The 20,053-nt window shown below is 41.8% G+C and overlaps 1 protein-coding gene across 1 annotated transcript; it reads right to left on the reverse strand.

The window, feature by feature from the left end:
* Positions 1 to 1,039: 1,039 nt before the first annotated feature.
* On the reverse strand, positions 1,040 to 19,713 carry LOC126278807 (nestin-like). Its single transcript, XM_049979080.1, has 4 exons — positions 19,567 to 19,713; positions 17,922 to 18,074; positions 13,582 to 13,734; positions 1,040 to 3,325 (listed from the first exon to the last, which is right to left on the reverse strand). The coding sequence occupies exons 1-4, from the start codon at positions 19,711 to 19,713 to the stop codon at positions 1,040 to 1,042; spliced, it is 2,739 nt and encodes a 912-aa protein (XP_049835037.1).
* Positions 19,714 to 20,053: the final 340 nt, after the last annotated feature.

Raw genomic sequence — 20,053 nt, forward strand, 5'->3', positions numbered from 1 at the left:
AGAATGAGTGGTATAATTAAGCTGAGCGGCATACGATACATTTCTTTCTCGTTAGAACGAATCATATTACCGTGCTACGCAGATAAGAAGCTGGTCAGAGAAGGATACGTGCTCGAATTTGGAGTTCTCCCCACAGCACCACTCCTACTCTATTTCTCCTCTCTAGGGATTTTCCCGAGTTAAAACGAGAGGAATACTGGAACAACCCAATTTATTGCGCACGTATTATTATCGAGGAATCACATAACAACTCACACCAGAAAATAATGGGAGACAGTTCCTCTCTATTGAGGCTTGACATCAGTTTTTATATTCCGGCACGTCATGACAGTATTTTTAAACAAGCTACAATGAAACTCGATGGAGAAGCAGGGAGGACCACAAACAAAAGTCCCAAATCTGTCAACTCTCAGATTTAAGGATGTATGCTTCTCCTACAAACAAGTTAGCTTCATAAGGGAGAAAAGATTAGAGCAATCTCTGCAATATTCGTTTGGCATTTTTCATCCAATGTACCCCCACACGTGTTGCTGCTATGAAATACACAGATTGGTGACTCTCTATTATCAATAAAATCAGACTGCGTAAATCGGCATTATGTGATGTTTGCAATACAGGTGTGAATGTAGCACTTACTGATGATTATTATCTTGTATATATCACAGACCTATCAATGTCACTGAAGTGAGCTTCATAAATGGCTTAGACTGAGTCCCGGGTTTAGTCTATTGTTGATTTCATTGTAACGACAGGGAGACAGTAGGCTATAGAATAAACGGAAAATGAAACGTACTTTCAACTCGGCAACTATTACTGTTGCAGATGTACACTAAAAAATAAGAGAACAATTGGTGAAATACGTAAAATTTATTTTTTTGATTTAAATAAACCAAGGATAGATAATGAAAATTGAAAAATGAATAAACTCAAACAACATTAAATGAACGCAAAAAAACGAAACACAGAACTCAAAACGAAACCAAACACAAATAGAACAAAATATGAACACAAACAAGAACTTTAGGAACAAACATTTTTTTCAGTGGGTAATAGCGGCACCCAAGAGTTGGCTACAAAGACTTCCAACTGCCCGCTCCTCCACCTCTACACGGACTTCTTCCATCTTGGCAGCGCACCTGAAGCTCTCTGCTGCGTTCTCCTCTAGATATCTAGGGGCTTGTTCCGCCTTCGCAACATTCACGAGACACTTAGCTGCCCCTCCCTCCTCATCTCCGCATTCTGCTTCAATCTTTGCAGCATCCATGAGACCATCATCTGCCCATTCCTCAATCTCTCCAGACACTTCGCCCATCTTGGCAGCACACATCAGACTCTCGGCTGCCTCCTCCTCTATATTTTGATAGGCTTGTTCCATCTTTCCAGCATTCACAAGGCCCTTAGCTGCCTCTTCCTCCTCCTCTACACATAGTGGGTCAATCTCTCCAGCATCCACGAGACCATCATCTGCCCATTCCTCAATCTCTCCAGACACTTCGCCCATCTTGGCAGCACACATCAGACTCTCGGCTGCCTCCTCCTCTATATCTTGATAGGCTTGTTCCATCTTTTCAGCACTGACAAGGCCCTTAGCTGCCTCTTCCTCCTCCTCTACACATACTGGATCAATCTCTCCAGCATCCACTAGACCATCATCTGCCCCTTCCTCAATCTCTCCAGACACTTCGCCCATCTTTTCAGCACCCATCAAACTCTCGGCTGCCTCCTCCTCTATATCTTGATAGGCTTGTTCCATCTTTCCAGCATTCACAAGGCCCTTAGCTGCCTCTTCCTCCTCCTCTACACATAGTGGGTCATTCTCTCCAGCATCCATGAGACCATCATCTGCCCATTCCTCAACCTCTCCAGACACTTCGCCCATCTTGGCAGCACACATCAGACCCTCGGCTGCCTCCTCCTCTATATCTTGATAGGCTTGTTCCATCTTTTCAGCACTGACAAGGCCCTTAGCTGCCTCTTCCTCCTCCTCTACACATACTGGATCAATCTCTCCAGCATCGACGAGACCATCGTCTGCCCCTTCCTCAATCTCTCCAGACACTTCGCCCATCTTTTCAGCACCCATCAGACTCTCGGCTGCCTCCTCCTCTATATTTTGATAGGCTTGTTCCATCTTTTCAGCTTTCACAAGGCCCTTAGCTTCCTCTTCCTCCTCTTCAACACATACTGGGTCAATCTCACCAGCATCCATGAGACCATCATCTGCCCCTTCCTCAATCTCTCCAGACACTTTGCCCATCTTGGCAGCACCCATCAGACACTCGGCTGCATCCTCTTCTATATAGGCTTGTTTCATCTTTTCAGCGTTGAGAAGGCCATTATCTGCCTCTTCCTCCTCCTCTACACATACTGGGTCAATCTGTCCAGCATCCATGAGACCATGTTCTGCCCCTTCCTCAATCTCTCCAGACACTTTATCCATCTTTGCAGCACCCATCAGACTCTCAGCTGCCTCCTCCTCTATATCTTGATAGGCTTGTTCCATCTTTCCAGCATTCACAAGGCCCTTAGCTGCCTCTTCCTCCTCCTCTACACATAGTGGGTCAATCTCTTCAGCATCCATGAGACCATCATCTGCCCATTCCTCAATCTCTCCAGACACTTCGCCCATCTTGGCAGCACACATCAGACTCTCGGCTGCCTCCTCCTCTATATCTTGATAGGCTTGTTCCATCTTTTGAGCACTGACAAGGCCCTTAGCTGCCTCTTCCTCCTCCTCTACACATACTGTGTCAATCTCTCCAGCATCCATGAGACCATCATCTGCCCCTTCCTCAATCTCTCCAGACATTTCGCCCATCTTGGCAGCACCCATCAGACTCTCTGCTGCCTCATCCTCTATATCTTGATAGGCTTGTTCCATCTTTCCAGCATTCACAAGGCCCTTAGCTGCCTCTTCCTCCTCCTCTACACATACTGTGTCAATCTCTCCATTATCCTTGAGACCATCATCTGCCCATTCCTCAATCTCTCCAGACACTTCGCCCATCTTGGCAGGACCGATCAGACTATCGGCTGCCTCCTCCTCTAAATCCTGACAGGCTTCTTCCATCTTCGCAGCGTTCATGAGACCCTTAGCTGCCCCTTCATCCTCATCTCCACATACTGTATCAATATTAGCGGCATCCACATGAACCTCATATGCCCCTTTCTCAATCTCTCCAGACACTTTGCCCAAATTGGCAGCACCCATGAGACTTTCGGCTGCCTCATCCTCCAAATCTTGACAGGCCTGCACCATCTTGACAGCACCGACGATGCACTCAGCTACTATCTCCTCCTCTTGATCCATCTTGGCACCATCCATCTAGGCAACCAAGATATTGTTAGGTGCTTGGTTAAACTAGAAACAACATTATGCTCTAGAACTAACATTATGAAATAATAATGGGTAAGAAACAACATTATACTCTAACTTACATTATGAAATAATAATGGGTAAGAGTTTTCAAAGACTGCGGTGAACAAAAGGTTTATATGTATCATCACAGTTTTATGTCACATTCGATAGAACTGCAATATTTGAATAGTAGAGATAATGTTTAACAGGGAGTAAGCTATTGGAATATTATTAAAGCTTGGCATTAGAAGCTGATGACTGTGTATGGTATGAAAAAGAGGGTCTTCCATTAACACAGACTGCACAATAACGTATCGCTGAAATCCTCATACTAGCAGCATGTCTATAACTAAAAAGTTTCGGGCCTACGGAAGAACGGGATGCAACCCGTCGGCTCTGGCCAATGACGTCATAATTTACCAGAGATGATTTAGTACACAGATTTAACAGGTGAGACAAGTGTTTATAAACTAAGGCATGCAGGAGAGAAAAACAGGTTGTAGACATATTTAACGTCCAGTAATATTTCTCCCCTAATCTTAAGGATATCGCTTGTTTGAGTCCTAGTGTTCTGTAAAAAATAAACGGAAAAAAAGACAGAAGTAGTGGTAGTGTAGAATACCTCAGTTGACATATATATATGAGTTGTATCTCGAAATCTTCCATTTAGTACATAGGTCAACTGAAGAATAAGATACTAGTGATAACGAAAACGAGGAAATCTACGTACTTAACATTGGCAACCTGTTGAGCTATGTAAGTCAACTGAAGTATGATATACAACTTATTTTTGGCTTCGATACTAACAGTATCGACTGAAATTTATCACAAGCTTGCTATCAACGACAAGAAAACCAATAACAGTGACATTTGTATCCCGTTCTTCATTTGAGCTATGTAGGTGAACTGAGGCCCTTAGCTGATACTAATTAGTATTAGCGAATGGGAAATAACGGAATTTATAACATGTGTATTCTGAACTTCAACTGACCTATATAGGTAAATCAATTCAATGTTACATATGTGCTAGCTAGCACCAGTATACCGTACTTTAGTTGACCTGTATACGCCAACTGAAGTACGGGATACAAATTTTACCTATGCCGGTCTTTCGCCTTCTGTAGTGCTAGTATAGACTCGGAAAATAATATTGCCACCTGACGAAGAACTGTGTCAGTTACAAGCGTTATGTGGTTTGGGGATTCGCAAATGACGCTGAATTCCCCATTTGCTCCTATTCCCTATGTTTTCAAATCCGCTCAGATTGTAATTAACGAGACAGCGATTTGAAAATCAGATTTTAAACTAATTTATTTCCAGGAGCAGTTATGGACTACATCCACACTTCGTTGGATACAAACGGCTAATTGAATTTGAAAAAGCTACAGAAAGATTGAAATCTGGAAAAATGGTCAGAGGAAGTCCAAAACCCACTGAGAAAGGGGAAGCTTTGCATTAGAAAATGAATGGAAAACTTGAACTCATGAAATAGAAAGGGCAGTAGAAAATCAAATGGGCAAAAAGATTATTCCCAATAGAATTCTTGCCTAATTCACCAGATGCTGCTCGCATCTGTTTAAAGAAGAAAATTAAAAAAGAAAAACAGGAAATGAAGCCTCAAACGTAAAAATAAATTTTGCAGTAAACTGAAAACATGAAAACAAGGCTTGATGCAGAAGAAATGCGAAACAATAGAAGCGTGTGTAACAATCTGAAAGTTAGATACCATATATGTGAAAATTAAGGAAACCGTTAGAGGAGCGAGATTCAGATGCATAAATATGAAACATTTACCTGGCAAGCCATTACGAACGAAATGATGTAGGTCTGAAAGCTGGATTTAACGTATGAATGGGTCCTACAAAACAAACCAACTTAAAAAAGGAAGTGAATGAAGATTCGAAGTGAAATATGGTACACTAAAAAGAGTTTCACACAGCAGTAAAAGACCCAGTTCGAAGAAAGACTCTTGGCGTACGCTACAGTGTTTCAAAATTGTTAAGATCACTGGTAGGGAACCCGAAAAACCTGTTTCAAGTGATATGTAAAATATCCTAAGGGGGTGAAATACACTCAGACTTTCAAAAAACATCTATTAACCCCATTCCCAGACAGACCAAATGCTCACAAGTTTCAAAATTTAACCGAATGGTCACGAAAAATCTAATAAGAAATAATGAAGACATCGGTAGCGTAGGTTTCGTGGAAGTATGTGGACGAGTAAGTCATTTCCGACCTTAAGACTGTGAAGACAGATTGCTGCAAGTCAAAAGCAAATCGGTAGGAATTCAGTTTCTGAGGGTCACAGTGATAAAATACAGGGAGTGATGTCCAAAACTTGTGCATAAATCAAAGTGCAATTATAAAGGTCTCATGATATGTCAGGCATACATCAGCTAGACCGGGGAGTGGGATACGTTTTTAACCTAGCAACTCAGCAAGCATAATGGAGAGTAGACAGAAATTAGATATGGGGATTGAAGTCAGCGAGAAGAAATAAAACTTTGAGTTCATGACATTACAGGTCTGTAAGATACACCAATTTCCTTTGATTATCAGTTGAACGAAATGAGTAATGTCTTAAAAAAAACTATAAATGAATACTAGTAAAAGTAAAAGTAGGATAGTAAAACGCGGAAAATGCGGTAGAATTGAATTAGGAGTTGAAGGTGGAAAAATGTTAACAAATGACACTGAGAGAAGTAAACCGACCTTTGTTGTTTGGGCAAAAGTAATAGATTATTAGCAAAGTAGAGGACATGTAAACATCATGATGTCAATAGCAAGAAAGACGTTTTTGAAAAGCAGAGATTAGTTAACCTATAACAAAAATTTCAGTTCTAGGTAGTCTTCTCTCGAGGTATTTGTCTATAGTGCAGACATGTACATGAGTGGAACGCTGAAGATAGTTCAGAGAGAATGGAATATATATTGTTGTTGTTGTTGTTGTTGTTGTCTTCAGTCCTGAGACTGGTTTGATGCAGCTCTCCATGCTACTCTATCATGTGCAAGCTTCTTCATCTCCCAGTACCTACTGCAACCTACATCCTTCTGAATCTGCTTAGTGTATTCATCTCTTGGTCTCCCTATACGATTTTTACCCTCCACGCTGAACTCCAATGCTAAATTTGTGATCCCTTGATGCCTCAAAACATGTCCTACCAACCGATCCCTTCTTCTAGTCAAGTTGTGCTACAGACTTCTCTTCTCCCCAATCCTATTCAGTACCTCCTCATTAGTTACGTGATCTATCCACCTTATCTTCAGCATTCTTCTGTAGCACCACATTTCGAAAGCTTCTATTCTCTTCTTGTCCAAACTAGTTATCGTCCATGTTTCACTTCCATACATGGCTACACTCCAAAAAAATACTTTCAGAAACGACTTCCTGATACATAAATCTATATTCGATGTTAACAAATTTCTCTTCTTCAGAAACGCTTTCCTTGCCATTGCCAGTCTACATTTTATACCCTCTCTACTTCGACCATCATCAGTTATTTTACTTCCTAAATAGCAAAACTCCTTTACTACTTTAAGTGTCTCATTTCCTAAACTAATTCCCTCAGCATCACCCGATTTAATTTGACAACATTCCATTATCCTCGTTTTGCTTCTGTTGATGTTCATCTTATATCCTCCTTTCAAGACACTGTCCATTCCGTTAAACTGCTCTTTCAAGTCCTTTGCCGTCTCTGACAGAATTACAATGTCATCAGCGAACCTCAAAGTTTTTACTTCGTCTCCATGAATTTTAATACCTACTCCAAATTTTTCTTTTGTTTCCTTTACTGCTTGCTCAATATACAGAATGAATAACATCGGGGAGAGGCTACAACTCTGTCTCACTCCCTTCCCAACCACTACTTCGCTTTCATGCCCCTCGACTCTTATGACTGCCATCTGGTTTCTGTACAAATTGTAAATAGCCTTTCGCTCCCTGTATTTTACCCCTGCCACCTTTAGAATTTGAAAAAGAGTATTCCAGTCAACATTGTCAAAAGCTTTCTCTAAGTCTACAAATGCTAGAAACGATGGTTTGCCTTTTCTTAATCTTTCTTCTAAGATAAGTCGTAAGGTCAGTATTGCCTCACGTGTTCCAACGTTTCTACGGAATCCAAACTGATCCTCCCCGAGGTCCGCATCTACCAGTGTTTCCATTCGTCTGTAAAGAATTCGCGTTAGTATTTTGCAGCTGTGACTTATTAAACTGATAGTTCGGTAATTTTCACATCTGTCAGCACCTGCTTTATTTGCGATTGGAATTATTATAATCTGTGTGAAGTCTGAAGGTATTTCTCCTGTGTCATACATCTTGCTCACCAGCTGGTAGAGTTTTGTCATGACTGGCTCTCCCAAGGCCGTCAGTAGTTCTAACGGAATGTTGTCTACTCCCGGGGCCTTCTTTCGACTCAGGTCTTTCAGTGCTCTGTCAAACTCTTCACACAGTATCGTATCTCCCATTTCGTCTTCATCTACATCCTCTTCCATTTCCATAATATTGTCCTCAAGTACATCGCCCTTGTATGGACCCTCTATATACTCCTTCCACCTTTCTGCTTTCCCTTTTTTGCTTAGAACTGGGTTTCCATCTGAGCTCTTGATATTCATACAAGTGGTTCTCTTTTCTCCAAAGGTCTCTTTAATTTTCCTGTAGGCAGTATCTATCTTACCCCTAGTGAGATAAGCCTCTACATCCTTACATTTGTCCTCTAGCCATCCTTGCTTAGCCATTTTGCAATTCTTGTCGATCTCATTTTTGAGACTTTTGTAGTCCTTTTTGCCTGCTTCGTTTACTGAATTTTTATATTTTCTCCTTTCATCAATTAAATTCAATATTTCTTCTGTTCTGGAATATATAGCTTTGATTTATTTCTCCAGGAGAGTACTGCAGATAAACTGGGTACAGCGTGTAGCTTGCGATGATGAAATTAATCGAAATGGAGGAAAAAGTCTTTTATCACACAAATCGACTAAAAGCTGGGATCAGTTTGTAGTATGCATCGTGCGGCATCATAGGATATTATGTTGTTAAAAGGGTGATCCGAAAGGGTCAGTGGGGAGATGGAAGGGTTGTAAGATTGGTACAGGTAGAGGAAGACTTGAACACAGTAAGCAGATTGAAATGAATGTCGGTTGCTGCACTTATGGAGAAGCAAAGAGCCTGTCACAGGAAAGACTACCGTGGTAATCTGCATCTCATCTTACTTGAAATGGGAAACCGCATCATCAACAACACCACAACGTGAAGATTTTCTAACAGTTACCTAGCCGTTACTTACCACGGGGAAATGGCTGTATTGATGTTATTCATAGAAGAAGAGAGGCCTAGACTCCATGGATATATCTTCACGCGGAAAAATTTCTATCGTGGTAGCAGGGGCTAACTCACCGTGGTAATAAAACAGCAGTTCCTATAAATCTACGTTCTATAGCTTCATTACCCTTCTAAAATTCAATCCACTTTCATTCTCCTAATCTCCTTTAATTGATTATTCTAGACTATTACTGTCATGGTATTTGATAACACGGCTGTTGTAATTTTTTGTTTTATGTTGCGGACGATGTTTGGTGTAACAGCCGCGATATATTCACTCTGCCGCTATATGGATGTGTTATATCTGTTTCAATAAGGGGAGTATATTTTCGTAACCCTTGAATGTATTTCAAGCTACCTGCTACGTCCTCATGTGGTTCTTGTTCTATGATCATAAAGATGTACTATAATGGTGGAAACAATGCCTTTGTAAAGGCCTATGAGGGAAATAGTGGAGATAAGGAACAGGAGAACGCTGAGGCAAGCATTCCGGAAGAGAAGGGAGTTTGTTTTGCGCGTGATCAGTTTTATCTCGTAATCAAGCAGCTAAAACATGGAAAAGCCACTGAAGATGGCGATAAACCAACAGAACGCGACAAGGCTGCTAGACAACAGCCACATGAAGAACTGTTGCATTTAATACAAATTACGTACGAAACCAGGGCACACCGAAAAGACTTTGAAGAATAGTTACAGCGCCAACACAAAAGAAAGAATCTGCAAACAAATGTTAACAATGCAGCACCATCAAGATGATAACACACGCCACCCAGATCTTGACCTCTTATCATCGTAACGCGGACTGAAGAAAGGATAGGTGTACAAAATACGGAAGATCAATTTGTCTTTAGAGGAGATGTAGGCACACGAGAAGCAATACTTGGGTTACGTCTAATACCTGAGACAAGACTAAGCAAGAGCCAAGAATGCAGCAGAGTGTCGTAGGAGGAATGGTCAGTATTCATGTGTATGACAGGAACGATCATACGAAGCTTAACCATCTACTAAACATGGGCTCTAAAATGCAGCTATGAGCACTTCATCTTCGATAGTGTAACAAAATCTCGTCTTGGCCTTCTATATTTTGAGTGGCGTAAGTATGACCTAAATCACGAAAACAATTTTCTGTAAATGTGCTCCCCTTCAGATCTTTGGGCACTTGTCCAGCTTCACTGGTGTGAAATACACCTCTTCGACAAAACAAGTGCTTGCATGTTGAGATTTTCTGATGATACTACAGTGTGTAGTGAATGTGCGGAACTACAGAAGCGAGATGCGGATGAAAGTCAGCCCCATTTCATCCTAACATGCAATTTAATAAAGTTAAAACAACAATCATGATGAGTAGACAAAATACCGTTGCTCAGTGCTCACTTAACAATGAGGGACTGGAGACTGTAGAATCCTTTTGCTTCCTATGGAGTAAATCCGCCTTCAGACGGATCAAGGAAGGATATTGAATGCAAAATAAACCAGGCAACAGCTGCTTTCTGCAAGAGCAGGAAACTTACACATATCGTTTCACAGCCTAATACCTGAGGAAAGACCTCATACAAATTTTGTGTGGAGCGTGCTGCTGTACAAATGTGACATACGGACAATCGAGGAGAAAAGAGAAAAAAAAAAAAAAAAAAAAAAAAAAAACACTGATAGCCTTCGAGATGTGGTTCTATCGCAGAAGGCTCAAGATTTTCTGTGAAAAGAGATAATTAAATGAACTGGTCCACTGCAGGGTAGATAACGTGTAGCTATGTCTCCTAAAGCTTCTTGAACGCCACATGTGTCAGCCATATGATGAGACATCATGGTGTCACTAAAGGTGTTGCTGAAACGACAGCAAAAAGAAAGAACGCAGGAGACCAACCTAGCTTAGTATACATCAATCGTATCGTGGACGACATATGTTCAACCACCTATCCTGCACTCAAGAAGAAGGCCGGAGACAGAAATGCTTTGCAAGCTGCTGATACCCAACCTGATAGTTAAAGACCAAAGAAGAAGAAGAAGGAAATCATGATAAGTTTTGATAACTAAGGGCAAGACGCTTTAAATGTTCAGAAATGGGTACATGTTTGAGAATTAGCCTGTGCTACATGTGAGGGGAGAAGTGTACATACACTGTGTGATCAAAAGTATCCGGACATCCCGAAAACACACGTTTTTTACATTAGGTGCATTGTGCTGCCACCTACTGCCAGGCGCACCATGTCATCGACCTCAGTTGTCATAAGACATCGTGAGAGAGTAGAATGGCGCGCTTCGCAGAACTCACGAATTTCGAACATGGTCAGATGAGTGGGTGTCACTTGTGTAAAACGTCTGTACGAGACATTTCCACACTCCTAAACTATCCTAGGTCGACTGTTTCCGGTGTGACAGGGAAGTGGAAACGTGAAGGAACACGTACAGCACAAAAGATTACATCCCGGCCTCGTCTGTTTGACAGAGACCGCCGACAGTTGAGGGTCGTAATGTGTAATAGGCTGACACTATCCACACCATCATACAGGAATTCCAAACTGCATCAGTATCCACTCCCAGTACTGTGACAGGCGGGAGGTGAGAAAACTTGCATTTCATGGCCGAGCGGCTGCTCATAAGCCACACATCACGCCGGTAAATGCCAAACGACGCTTCGTTTGGTGTAAGGAGAGTAAACATTGGACGATTTAACAGTGGAAGAACGTTACGTGGAGTGACGAATCACGTACACAGTGTGACCATCCGATGGCAGGTTGTGGGTATCGTGAATGCCCAGTGAACGCCATCTACCAGAGTAAAATTCGGAGGCGGTGATGTTAGGGTATGGTCGTTTTTCTCATGGAGAGGGCTTGCACTCGTTGTTGTTTTGCGTGGCACTATCACAGCACAAGCCTACATTGATGTTTTAAGCACCTTCTTGCTTCTCACTGTTGAAGAAAAACTCAGGGGAGGTGATTGCATCTTTCAACACGATCAAACACCTGTTCATAATGCACATCCTTGTGATGGACTGGCCTGCACAGAGTCCTGACCTAGATCCTATGGAACTCCTTTGGGATGTTTTGGAACGCTGGCTTCGTGTCAGCCCTCACCCGACATCGATACCTCTCTTCAGTTCAACACTCCGTTAAGAATGGGCTGCCATTCTCCAAGAAACCTTCCAGCACCTGATTGAACATATGCTTGCAAGAGTGGAAGCTGTCATCAAGGCTAAATGTTGGCCAACACCACATTGAATTGTAGCATACCGATGTAGGGTGCCATGAACTTGTAAGTCATTTTCAACCAGATGTTGGGATACTTTTGATCACATAGTGTATCTCGCACACGCTACTCTGTTAACCTCCATCTATAAGTAAATTTTTTGTCAATCCGCGACGGCTGTGTCAAAGGAAATGTTTATTACTACATCAAATCATAATTTGTACGTTTTACCTCAAACTTGTTGCGCAGTCTGAAACAGAGAATAATCCTCCCTATTGTTCTAGCTTTAACTTAATCAGCTTAAGTCTAAAGCAGCCTATATCTGTAGAAAACAAAATAATTCCACTTTATAAACTAACATCCACTAAGGATGTGGTAATACCCTTTTAATTATCTTTTTGTTTCCAAAACTTAATTATTGTGGTGTTGAAAACTAATGTGGGCATAGTGTCTCTAGCAGTAGCTGTATGGAGACACGTGGGAAACGTATCATTCGCCTCAATGAGAGACAGTAATACTTTCTCATAACCAGAGTCACTGCACTTCTTATAAAGCTAAACTGATAGTATGGACTGACGATCCTTTTACATGATCACGTTTGTTTCAATGTTTGAAGAAGTGTCGTAACAGAGCAAAGGAGACCCCACGAAACTGGATCTAATTGTGCTCTCATTGTGTGAGCATTGTGGGAAGAGAGATTACAATGTTATTTAGGACAGACGATCATTTATTTACACAGATGGAATAGCCTGCTCAGTTGTTTCAAGAGACCGTAACAAAGTACCTTTATCAATTACTAGATGTCTTAATTATACCATTTTAACCATCCGCGATAGGTGGGATATAATAACCTTCTTGCAGGCAAGAATCGTTGAAGTGTTGTAACTATTGTGACTGCCTTATCCGTCATCTACCGTTTCACATGTTCTTTGGTGGTATTCATGGCGTCAACTATTCCCAGCTGCCGGTTTCACATCCACTGACTCCTACGTAGCACACAGAAGTGCTCTTCTCCCCTAAGAGGTTTGCCTAATTGTACTTATTTGTATATAAGTACGTAGGAAGGTTTGCCTTTTATTGTGATACTTCTTTGCGCTAATGTGACTGTTGAAGGTGTGACTACTAGACGAGTGTATGGTGCTGTGGTCCAGATTTGCATTACACAGCGGCATCTAAAGGACTTCCATTATCATTGATAGCAAATGACAACGGCAGCAATCGCACTTTGTCCCAAACTGAAATTCCGCTGCTAATATTGCAGCATTGCCAGGTACGTGCAGTACTGGCAAACGGATGTGTCTCCGACTGGTAGCAGCCTTCAGACCGTTGACACCCGTCATGACGGAGTTCTACAGTTGCCGAACTCACAATCGTTGTAGGCTAGCGTCTGTAACACCAGTAATATTTGACAAACCCGTGACAGGTTTACAACGGACTTTTACATTCCCTGAGTTGTACTTTATATTTACATTTGGGTCTTCGAACCAACGGTTGCTATATTATTCGATTCTAATAAGGTGAATCAGTCTGTTAATACTTCATGTAAAGATGAGAGACAACTGCATTTACAAGTCATAGAGATATGTGCGAATCATGAGATTTTCTCGATTGATATCACCTGCCTAGGTGGCTAATTCTGCAATGTGTACAATAAGAGACGCGGCTGCTTTCTCATCGCTCACACTCGCATACTGTTAATGTCAGTAATAAGTCGACTCACCTCACTGGGGCCCTCCTGCGACGCATTGACCAGTATTACATCTCGTTCCTCGGGGCAAATCTCTCTCTGTGTAGGCGGGTCGCGGTCTTGATTCTTAAACGGTGGATTATCTTCTTCGACGTTTTTCACTTTGAAGCGCCCGATAACGTGGACCTGTGGGTGGTTTGATCTTATAGTTACTTACTCAGCTAGGATGGCGTATATCAGTCATACATAAAGCTTTATGTACCTCACTTAGCATTCTTAAACATATTATATATTAAATTAGCAGCTCTTAAATGTGGGCTATAAGAAGACGTCATTTAAATAAGGTTCAAATGGCTCTGAGCACTATGGGACTTAACAGCTATGGTCATCAGTCCCCTAGAACTTAGAACTAGTTAAACCTAACTAACCTAAGGACATCGCACAACACCCAACCACCACGAGGCAGAGAAAATCCCTGACCCTGCCGGCAATCGAACTCGGGAACCCGGGCGCGGGGAGCGAGAACGCTACCGCACGACCACGATCTGCGGACTATTAAATAAGGTAGAGAAGTGTGGGATACGAGTATGAAAGGTCGATGATTAGTGGTAGTTTGACACTACTATTTCTAATCCATGATTAGTTACGCAGGCACTTGGTAGGAAAAGCTGAAACGATGTGCCTAGATTGGAATATAAGAAACAATATACTACCGAAGCAGTGCATAATGTGCGAGAAGACATAAAGAGTTTAGCTCACACAGAAGAATGAAACCAGCCTCTTCAGTGAAAGATCTAACCACATGAGACATTTTAAGTGGCCTGTTTTGTAGGTACAGTTCGTGAAGGTTTTTTCTTTACTACTTACCACAGTACAGCATAAACTTATATACGCCAAATACACAGTAAAGTAAGCATGTATTCCAAACCTGGGTGTAGTGCAAACGTTTTCGTAAGCCCTGGCCGGTGCCATAGTCAAACTCCCTTAACTTCACTAACTCAACGAATCTAAACCAATTACCCAGCAAGAAATAAAGAGTTTTTGTTGAAACTGACGTCAGTGATTTTCGTATGTCATTTTATTTTCTGAATTTGGGTGATTGTTTAAATGCGTAGCGGGGAATCCTACTGACTGCATGTAGGACACAGGCCACCAGAAGAAGTGAGCGTGTGTCGGTGTCAGGCCACAGTATACTGCATATGGTGTGAGCTCCACGACAGAGGCACTGTCTGTGTCTGCATTCTAAACGATGAAAAGTTGATCTGTACGATTTATCTTGGCGTGTCCACTGGCGCAGAGGAGGTACATCGTGAGTTAGCAGCTACAGGTCATGATCCCATGTTCCGGGACGCCCACAACGGTGAAAAGGTAAGATTGGAGTGGGACGAAAGACCATCTGGATCTTATCTGCTTAATAGCGCGGCTCCCTGAGATGACTGCTGCGAAGCTAACTGAAATTTTGTTGACTCTGCTAAGAAACGTGCGTGCACTGACATAGGATAATGCAAATAATTTCTGGAATGGAAGAACAGAACTCACATTTATCTACATGGAGAAGGCCTGATTGGCTGAACGTGACGTAGGACAAATGGCGTGAGTCAGAAGTTGCCTGTGTCTCAGGTCCAGCACAATGAACCTATGACTGTTTTCTTATGTTAAACTAAATAGGGAAGGGAGATTTATGCGCTGTTACAAGGGATCTGATTTGCTGGTACTTAGGAGAGTAACAGTCATTGATTATTCGAAACCACGCACACTCCGAAAAGTAAATAAAATTTCTGATTCTTATTGGGAGTGCTCTGAAGAGCAAACTTCCACCAGAGACTCTCCAGCGGACACATCAGTTGAGAGAGGCCCATAGAGTTTCGGCTCTCAGGGAGAGCAGCCTTCAGTACAGGTCAGATGACTGAGAGTGCTGCAGCCACTACGGCAGCCGCACGCTGCCACAGGTAACGCTAAGTATGGTGAGCGACAACGGCGTCCACTAACAGAGTTGCAGGGTGTATGTAAAGATTTCCGACTGACATTACGACTTCCACCGTTCAGATGAGTTTACTGGCAATCTCGGTCACAACATGTACTCAGTCAAGACAATGGGTCTGTACTTCTTTCATATAGATTAATATTCCGGAAGCACTGTGGTACTTTCGCGAACTTGGTTTTTTCCCCAAACTAATGAACCAATCTTTGCCAAGGTACGGGTATTTTAATTACAGTATAAAGTAAGTTAATACTTAATGAATGTAATAGTTTTCTGTTCGTGTGAGCTTATGTATAACATGACGTCTGTGGCGAAGTGTAATATATACGGCCATATAGTGATCATTTTTTCTTTCAGAAGTATCATAAACGCCCAATTTATATCCTTATAACGCCATTAGGACCAAAATTTGTTATATAAATTCAATTTATTAATTTCTGCATTGACCAATACCTTTAACTAAACTCGTGTGATCCGATTTGTTTATCGGTAAGTCGACCGGTACAGATACTTTTGACTTCAACAGATATATGTCGATGGCTGGTCGTAACCTCACAATGGGAGCTTCCTAACGAAAACGTAATTTATTTTCACATTATCATGCAGAATCTTGTGCCGAGGAAAAGCATTACTTTCAATTAAAAGTGAACCATGTGGAGTTACTAACTATCTATATGTCAGTTGCCCTGATAAAATATTACTCGTTATACTGAAAGTATTTAGTAACACGTAGTAGATTTTCGCGCTGTTCCTGTATAGTATCAGAGGCCCTATATCTGCTGTAAGGTTATTAACGCAACACAATTTTTTCAGTTAACACCTGTCATATTAGAGCCCTATATATCTGTGTACATTGTAATTTGTCTTAATTAGTATCTTTAGGTGCTAAAACTTCAGTTATTATGCTGATCGCAGATAAAGTGGACATACAGATGGGATGGCATATGGTTTCGTCTTCGGAGTAATCCTATCAGAACCTTCACCAAGGCTCCTAGGCCATTTCTGATTCGCTCCAGTGAGAGGCAGTAACACATTTTTACAAGTTGTGCCATTGACGTCATGTGTGCTCTATCGACGGTTGTTACTACTTTTTCACACAAATAGTGTGGCTAAGTTATGTAGTTGCAAACTCACCCTTATCTCATCACGTGAAGAATTGTTGATGGGATTGTAAAAAACCGGAAAAGACTGCAATGATGCTCTTCGTGCGTCAGGTCTGTTATGAGAAACTTAAGTTGTTCCCGGTATTCCACTTGTGTCAGTCACAGAGGATTTCATTAATACAGTTGGACTGTATTCGAAGTCTGATTAACTTCGACTAATTCTTACCAAGTTTTGTATTATGTTAAGGTAGTCACTTCACTTCTTGCCATGTACGTTAGATGAGTCACCACTTCCTTGCAGGCATTAATCGCCAAAATGTTGTAACTGATTCCGAGTGCATTATTGGTTCCCTCATAAGTGCCACTGATGGTACATGGGGCGTCACTGATATTCATCGGGTGGTTTCGTAGGAGCGTATCCTACTCAAATAGCCAAAGATGCAATCAAATTGGAGCTAGAGGTACTTAAGCTCACCCTTTGCTGAGCCAACCAATCGAGCAGTTCAGCTCTCCATTCTGATACATGTGCGATATTTCATGTCGCTGTAAGAGACAAGCTGAGCAAAAATGGTATTTCCACAAGAAGCTTTAACCAGGTGATGGGTCGAGTTGCTTAAGGCGCACCACTCGAAATCAGTATGTGCTCAGTTAAATCCACGTCGGCCAATCGGATTGCGGTTCTCCGTGTTTAGATATATAACATAAAACGGTTATTGGCATACTTGCGTTTAAAATGAGTCAAACCGTTTCATTCCCAACATTCCACACTTCGAACTACATCTATAATGAATTTGTCAACACTGGGTGCTGTTCGCTAGTCTTACACCATTACCCCAAATCTGCGATACATCTGACGGATGTGTATCCGACTGGCAGTAGTCATTGGCTAGTTGTGACTCGCACAGCTGAAGATCTATAATTTGTGCACATGAAGCTGTTTGAAGCTGCTGTGTTTCTCACAAGTGTTATAATACGAACCCGTGGATATTTTACATCGGGTTTTTCTATCCCACAATAATAACTATTCGTATGACGCAAGATTTACATCATAATCTTATAACCAATCTATCATTAGATTGTAGTAAAGTGAATCTCTTAAATTGTCCTTCCAGTATTTATAGTCGAGGGGACATGTCTGGAGCATCAGAAGTTCTAAATAGACAAGATCTGGCTTAGTGGCTGATTCTGAAATGCGTGCAGTTTAAGAAGTAGATGTTGTTTCTTAGCTCTCAACCTGTCTGCCCGTCCCCTCGTGCTTACCCTTAATGGAAGTAATGACGCTGACTTACCCCAGCAGGGCCTTCCTGCGGCGCAGCGACCAGTTTATTCTCACGTCTCTTGCGGCGACGGCGACGCTGCTCGGTGTGTTTGCGCTCGCGGTCATCAGACGGTGGTGCTTCTTCGGCTGCCTTCCTCTTCTTGACGCGCCCAACAGCATGGCCCTGTGGACGCTCGGTTTTACTATCGCTTATTCAGCTAGGGTGCCGTATGTCTAACAGAACAAAACTTTAAACAACTGACTTAGCTTTGTTAAACAAATGGTATATTAAGTAAGCAGACCATAATTGTGTCTAATAACGAATGTGAAATGTGATGCTACAGGTGTTCGTAAAAAAATAACATGTCAAATAGAGGCACACGAGTGAAAAGGGTAGCCCGCATCTTGTGGTCGTGCGGTAGCGTTCTCGCTTCGTACGCCCGGGTTCCTGGGTTCGATTCCCGGCGAGGTCAGGGATTTTCTCTGCCCGGTGATGGGTGGGTGTTGTGTGATGTCTTTAGGTTAGTTAGGTTTAAGTAGTTTTGAGTTCTAGGGACTGATGACCATAGATGTTAAATCCCATAGTGCTCAGAGCCTTTTGAACCATTTGAACCAATAATGTACCCCGCACCTGAAAGGGGAAAATGTGAAGGTGTGCAAAGTGTATAAAAACCAGATTGTTGTCCGCGCACTGTGTAGTACACAACATATGACGAAAACTGAAACAAGTCAATAGATATATTACTCGAAAAACATACGACATTGTCTGTGATCCCCATTTGTATATAACGTTCGTGATGCATCTTTGTTCACTAATTGCCACAGTAGAGCAGAAAAAAATGCGTACAGCAAGAACATAGTAAAATATGCAGGCAATTTTAATCAAGAAAATTTCCTAGCGAGAACCTAAATTTGTATTTATAATACTCTCTGTTACCACCTTAATTTCTGTCATTTGATCCTCTGATCATCACGTGAATATACATCTAAAGCTCTATGACGCCGCCTAGTCTACTACGAACTCACATTTTGCAAGACTACACAAAGATACTACGACAACTCCGTTACCTTTTGTTTAAGAGCCCCCCACACAGCACAACTCTCTGTTATACCTTCGTGTGGTTTGGTCTGGTTACGTATATTCTCATTAACTATTCTTCATTTTTCAATACCTTATTCTGTATATCGCATTGATGGGAGCCACAAGTACTGAAAGTGTAAACCATATTACGTCCTATTGGTATCGTGTGTATTTCTCGTGCAGGTACTGAATAGAAGTTGAAGTCGGATTTGTGCCTCTTACTACCGACAGCATAAGCCCACTGCAGTTCATAGCAGCACTTAGTTTCATGAACAGGTTCTGAAGCAAACACTCCGTATGATCGTACATCGTGTACTGGACACGTGAGGTAGCATGTCGAATGCACATGGGAAACCATGTAAGACTGAACATGAGTTTTTAGCTTGTAATTTTACAACGGAAGTTTACTTTCGACAGCAAGATCTTTCCGTTGTATGTTACATTTATTTTAGGATATAATAATCACTGCTATTTTGTATTAATGGATTACAACAAATTGCGTTCCTTACTTAGTCCCACGTGTGAAAATGAGAGAGGAGTCTGGGAGAGTGACTGATTCTGCGATGCATACTCGTTAGTACTGATGTTTGCTCACCTCTGCACGGCCGTCCTTCCGTTTATCATCCTTATCCTCTTCTTTCTTGATGCGGGGGGCAGGTCCTGGAGTCGGTTGACAGGGAAAGATGTCGAAGATGGACGGATATTCTGGCTCCCTTCTCTCTCTAAAGCGCCCGTACTCCATAAACTGTGGGTGTTTGGTTTTTGCTATTACTGACTCACGTAGTATTGCCTATAACTAACAGATAGAAATATTCTAGAGATTCGACTTACCGCACTTGAATCGATTTTATATCACATAGGCAGTTCGTAAGTCTAAAGCCTGGAGAATGTGTTACACAGTGTTACAGGGAGCGGTTACAAATTAAGGAATCAAATAAACGAGAGAAACGAGAGCTAAAAGAGTGAAAATTAGTGGTATGTCTCTAATGGAACATGCTCAACAGGATTGGACACAGGTTAATGGGACTGCTGCTAAGAAAATCGGAACTAGTTAACGGCCACTTATTAATAATACTTCCACT

This window comes from Schistocerca gregaria, chromosome 6 (assembly GCF_023897955.1).
Source record: "Schistocerca gregaria isolate iqSchGreg1 chromosome 6, iqSchGreg1.2, whole genome shotgun sequence".
In the NCBI taxonomy this organism is placed as follows: Eukaryota; Metazoa; Arthropoda; class Insecta; order Orthoptera; family Acrididae; genus Schistocerca; species Schistocerca gregaria.

Excerpts from the sequence above, each read along its gene's own strand:
- LOC126278807 (XM_049979080.1), bottom strand. The coding sequence starts at position 19,713 with ATGGAGTACGGGCGCTTTAGAGAGAGAAGGGAGCCAGAATATCCGTCC. Across the intron at positions 18,075-19,566 it reads GGAAGGACGGCCGTGCAGAG|GGCCATGCTGTTGGGCGCGT; the intron begins GTGAGCAAACAT and ends GAGCGTCCACAG. Across the intron at positions 13,735-17,921 it reads CGCAGGAAGGCCCTGCTGGG|GTCCACGTTATCGGGCGCTT; the intron begins GTAAGTCAGCGT and ends AACCACCCACAG.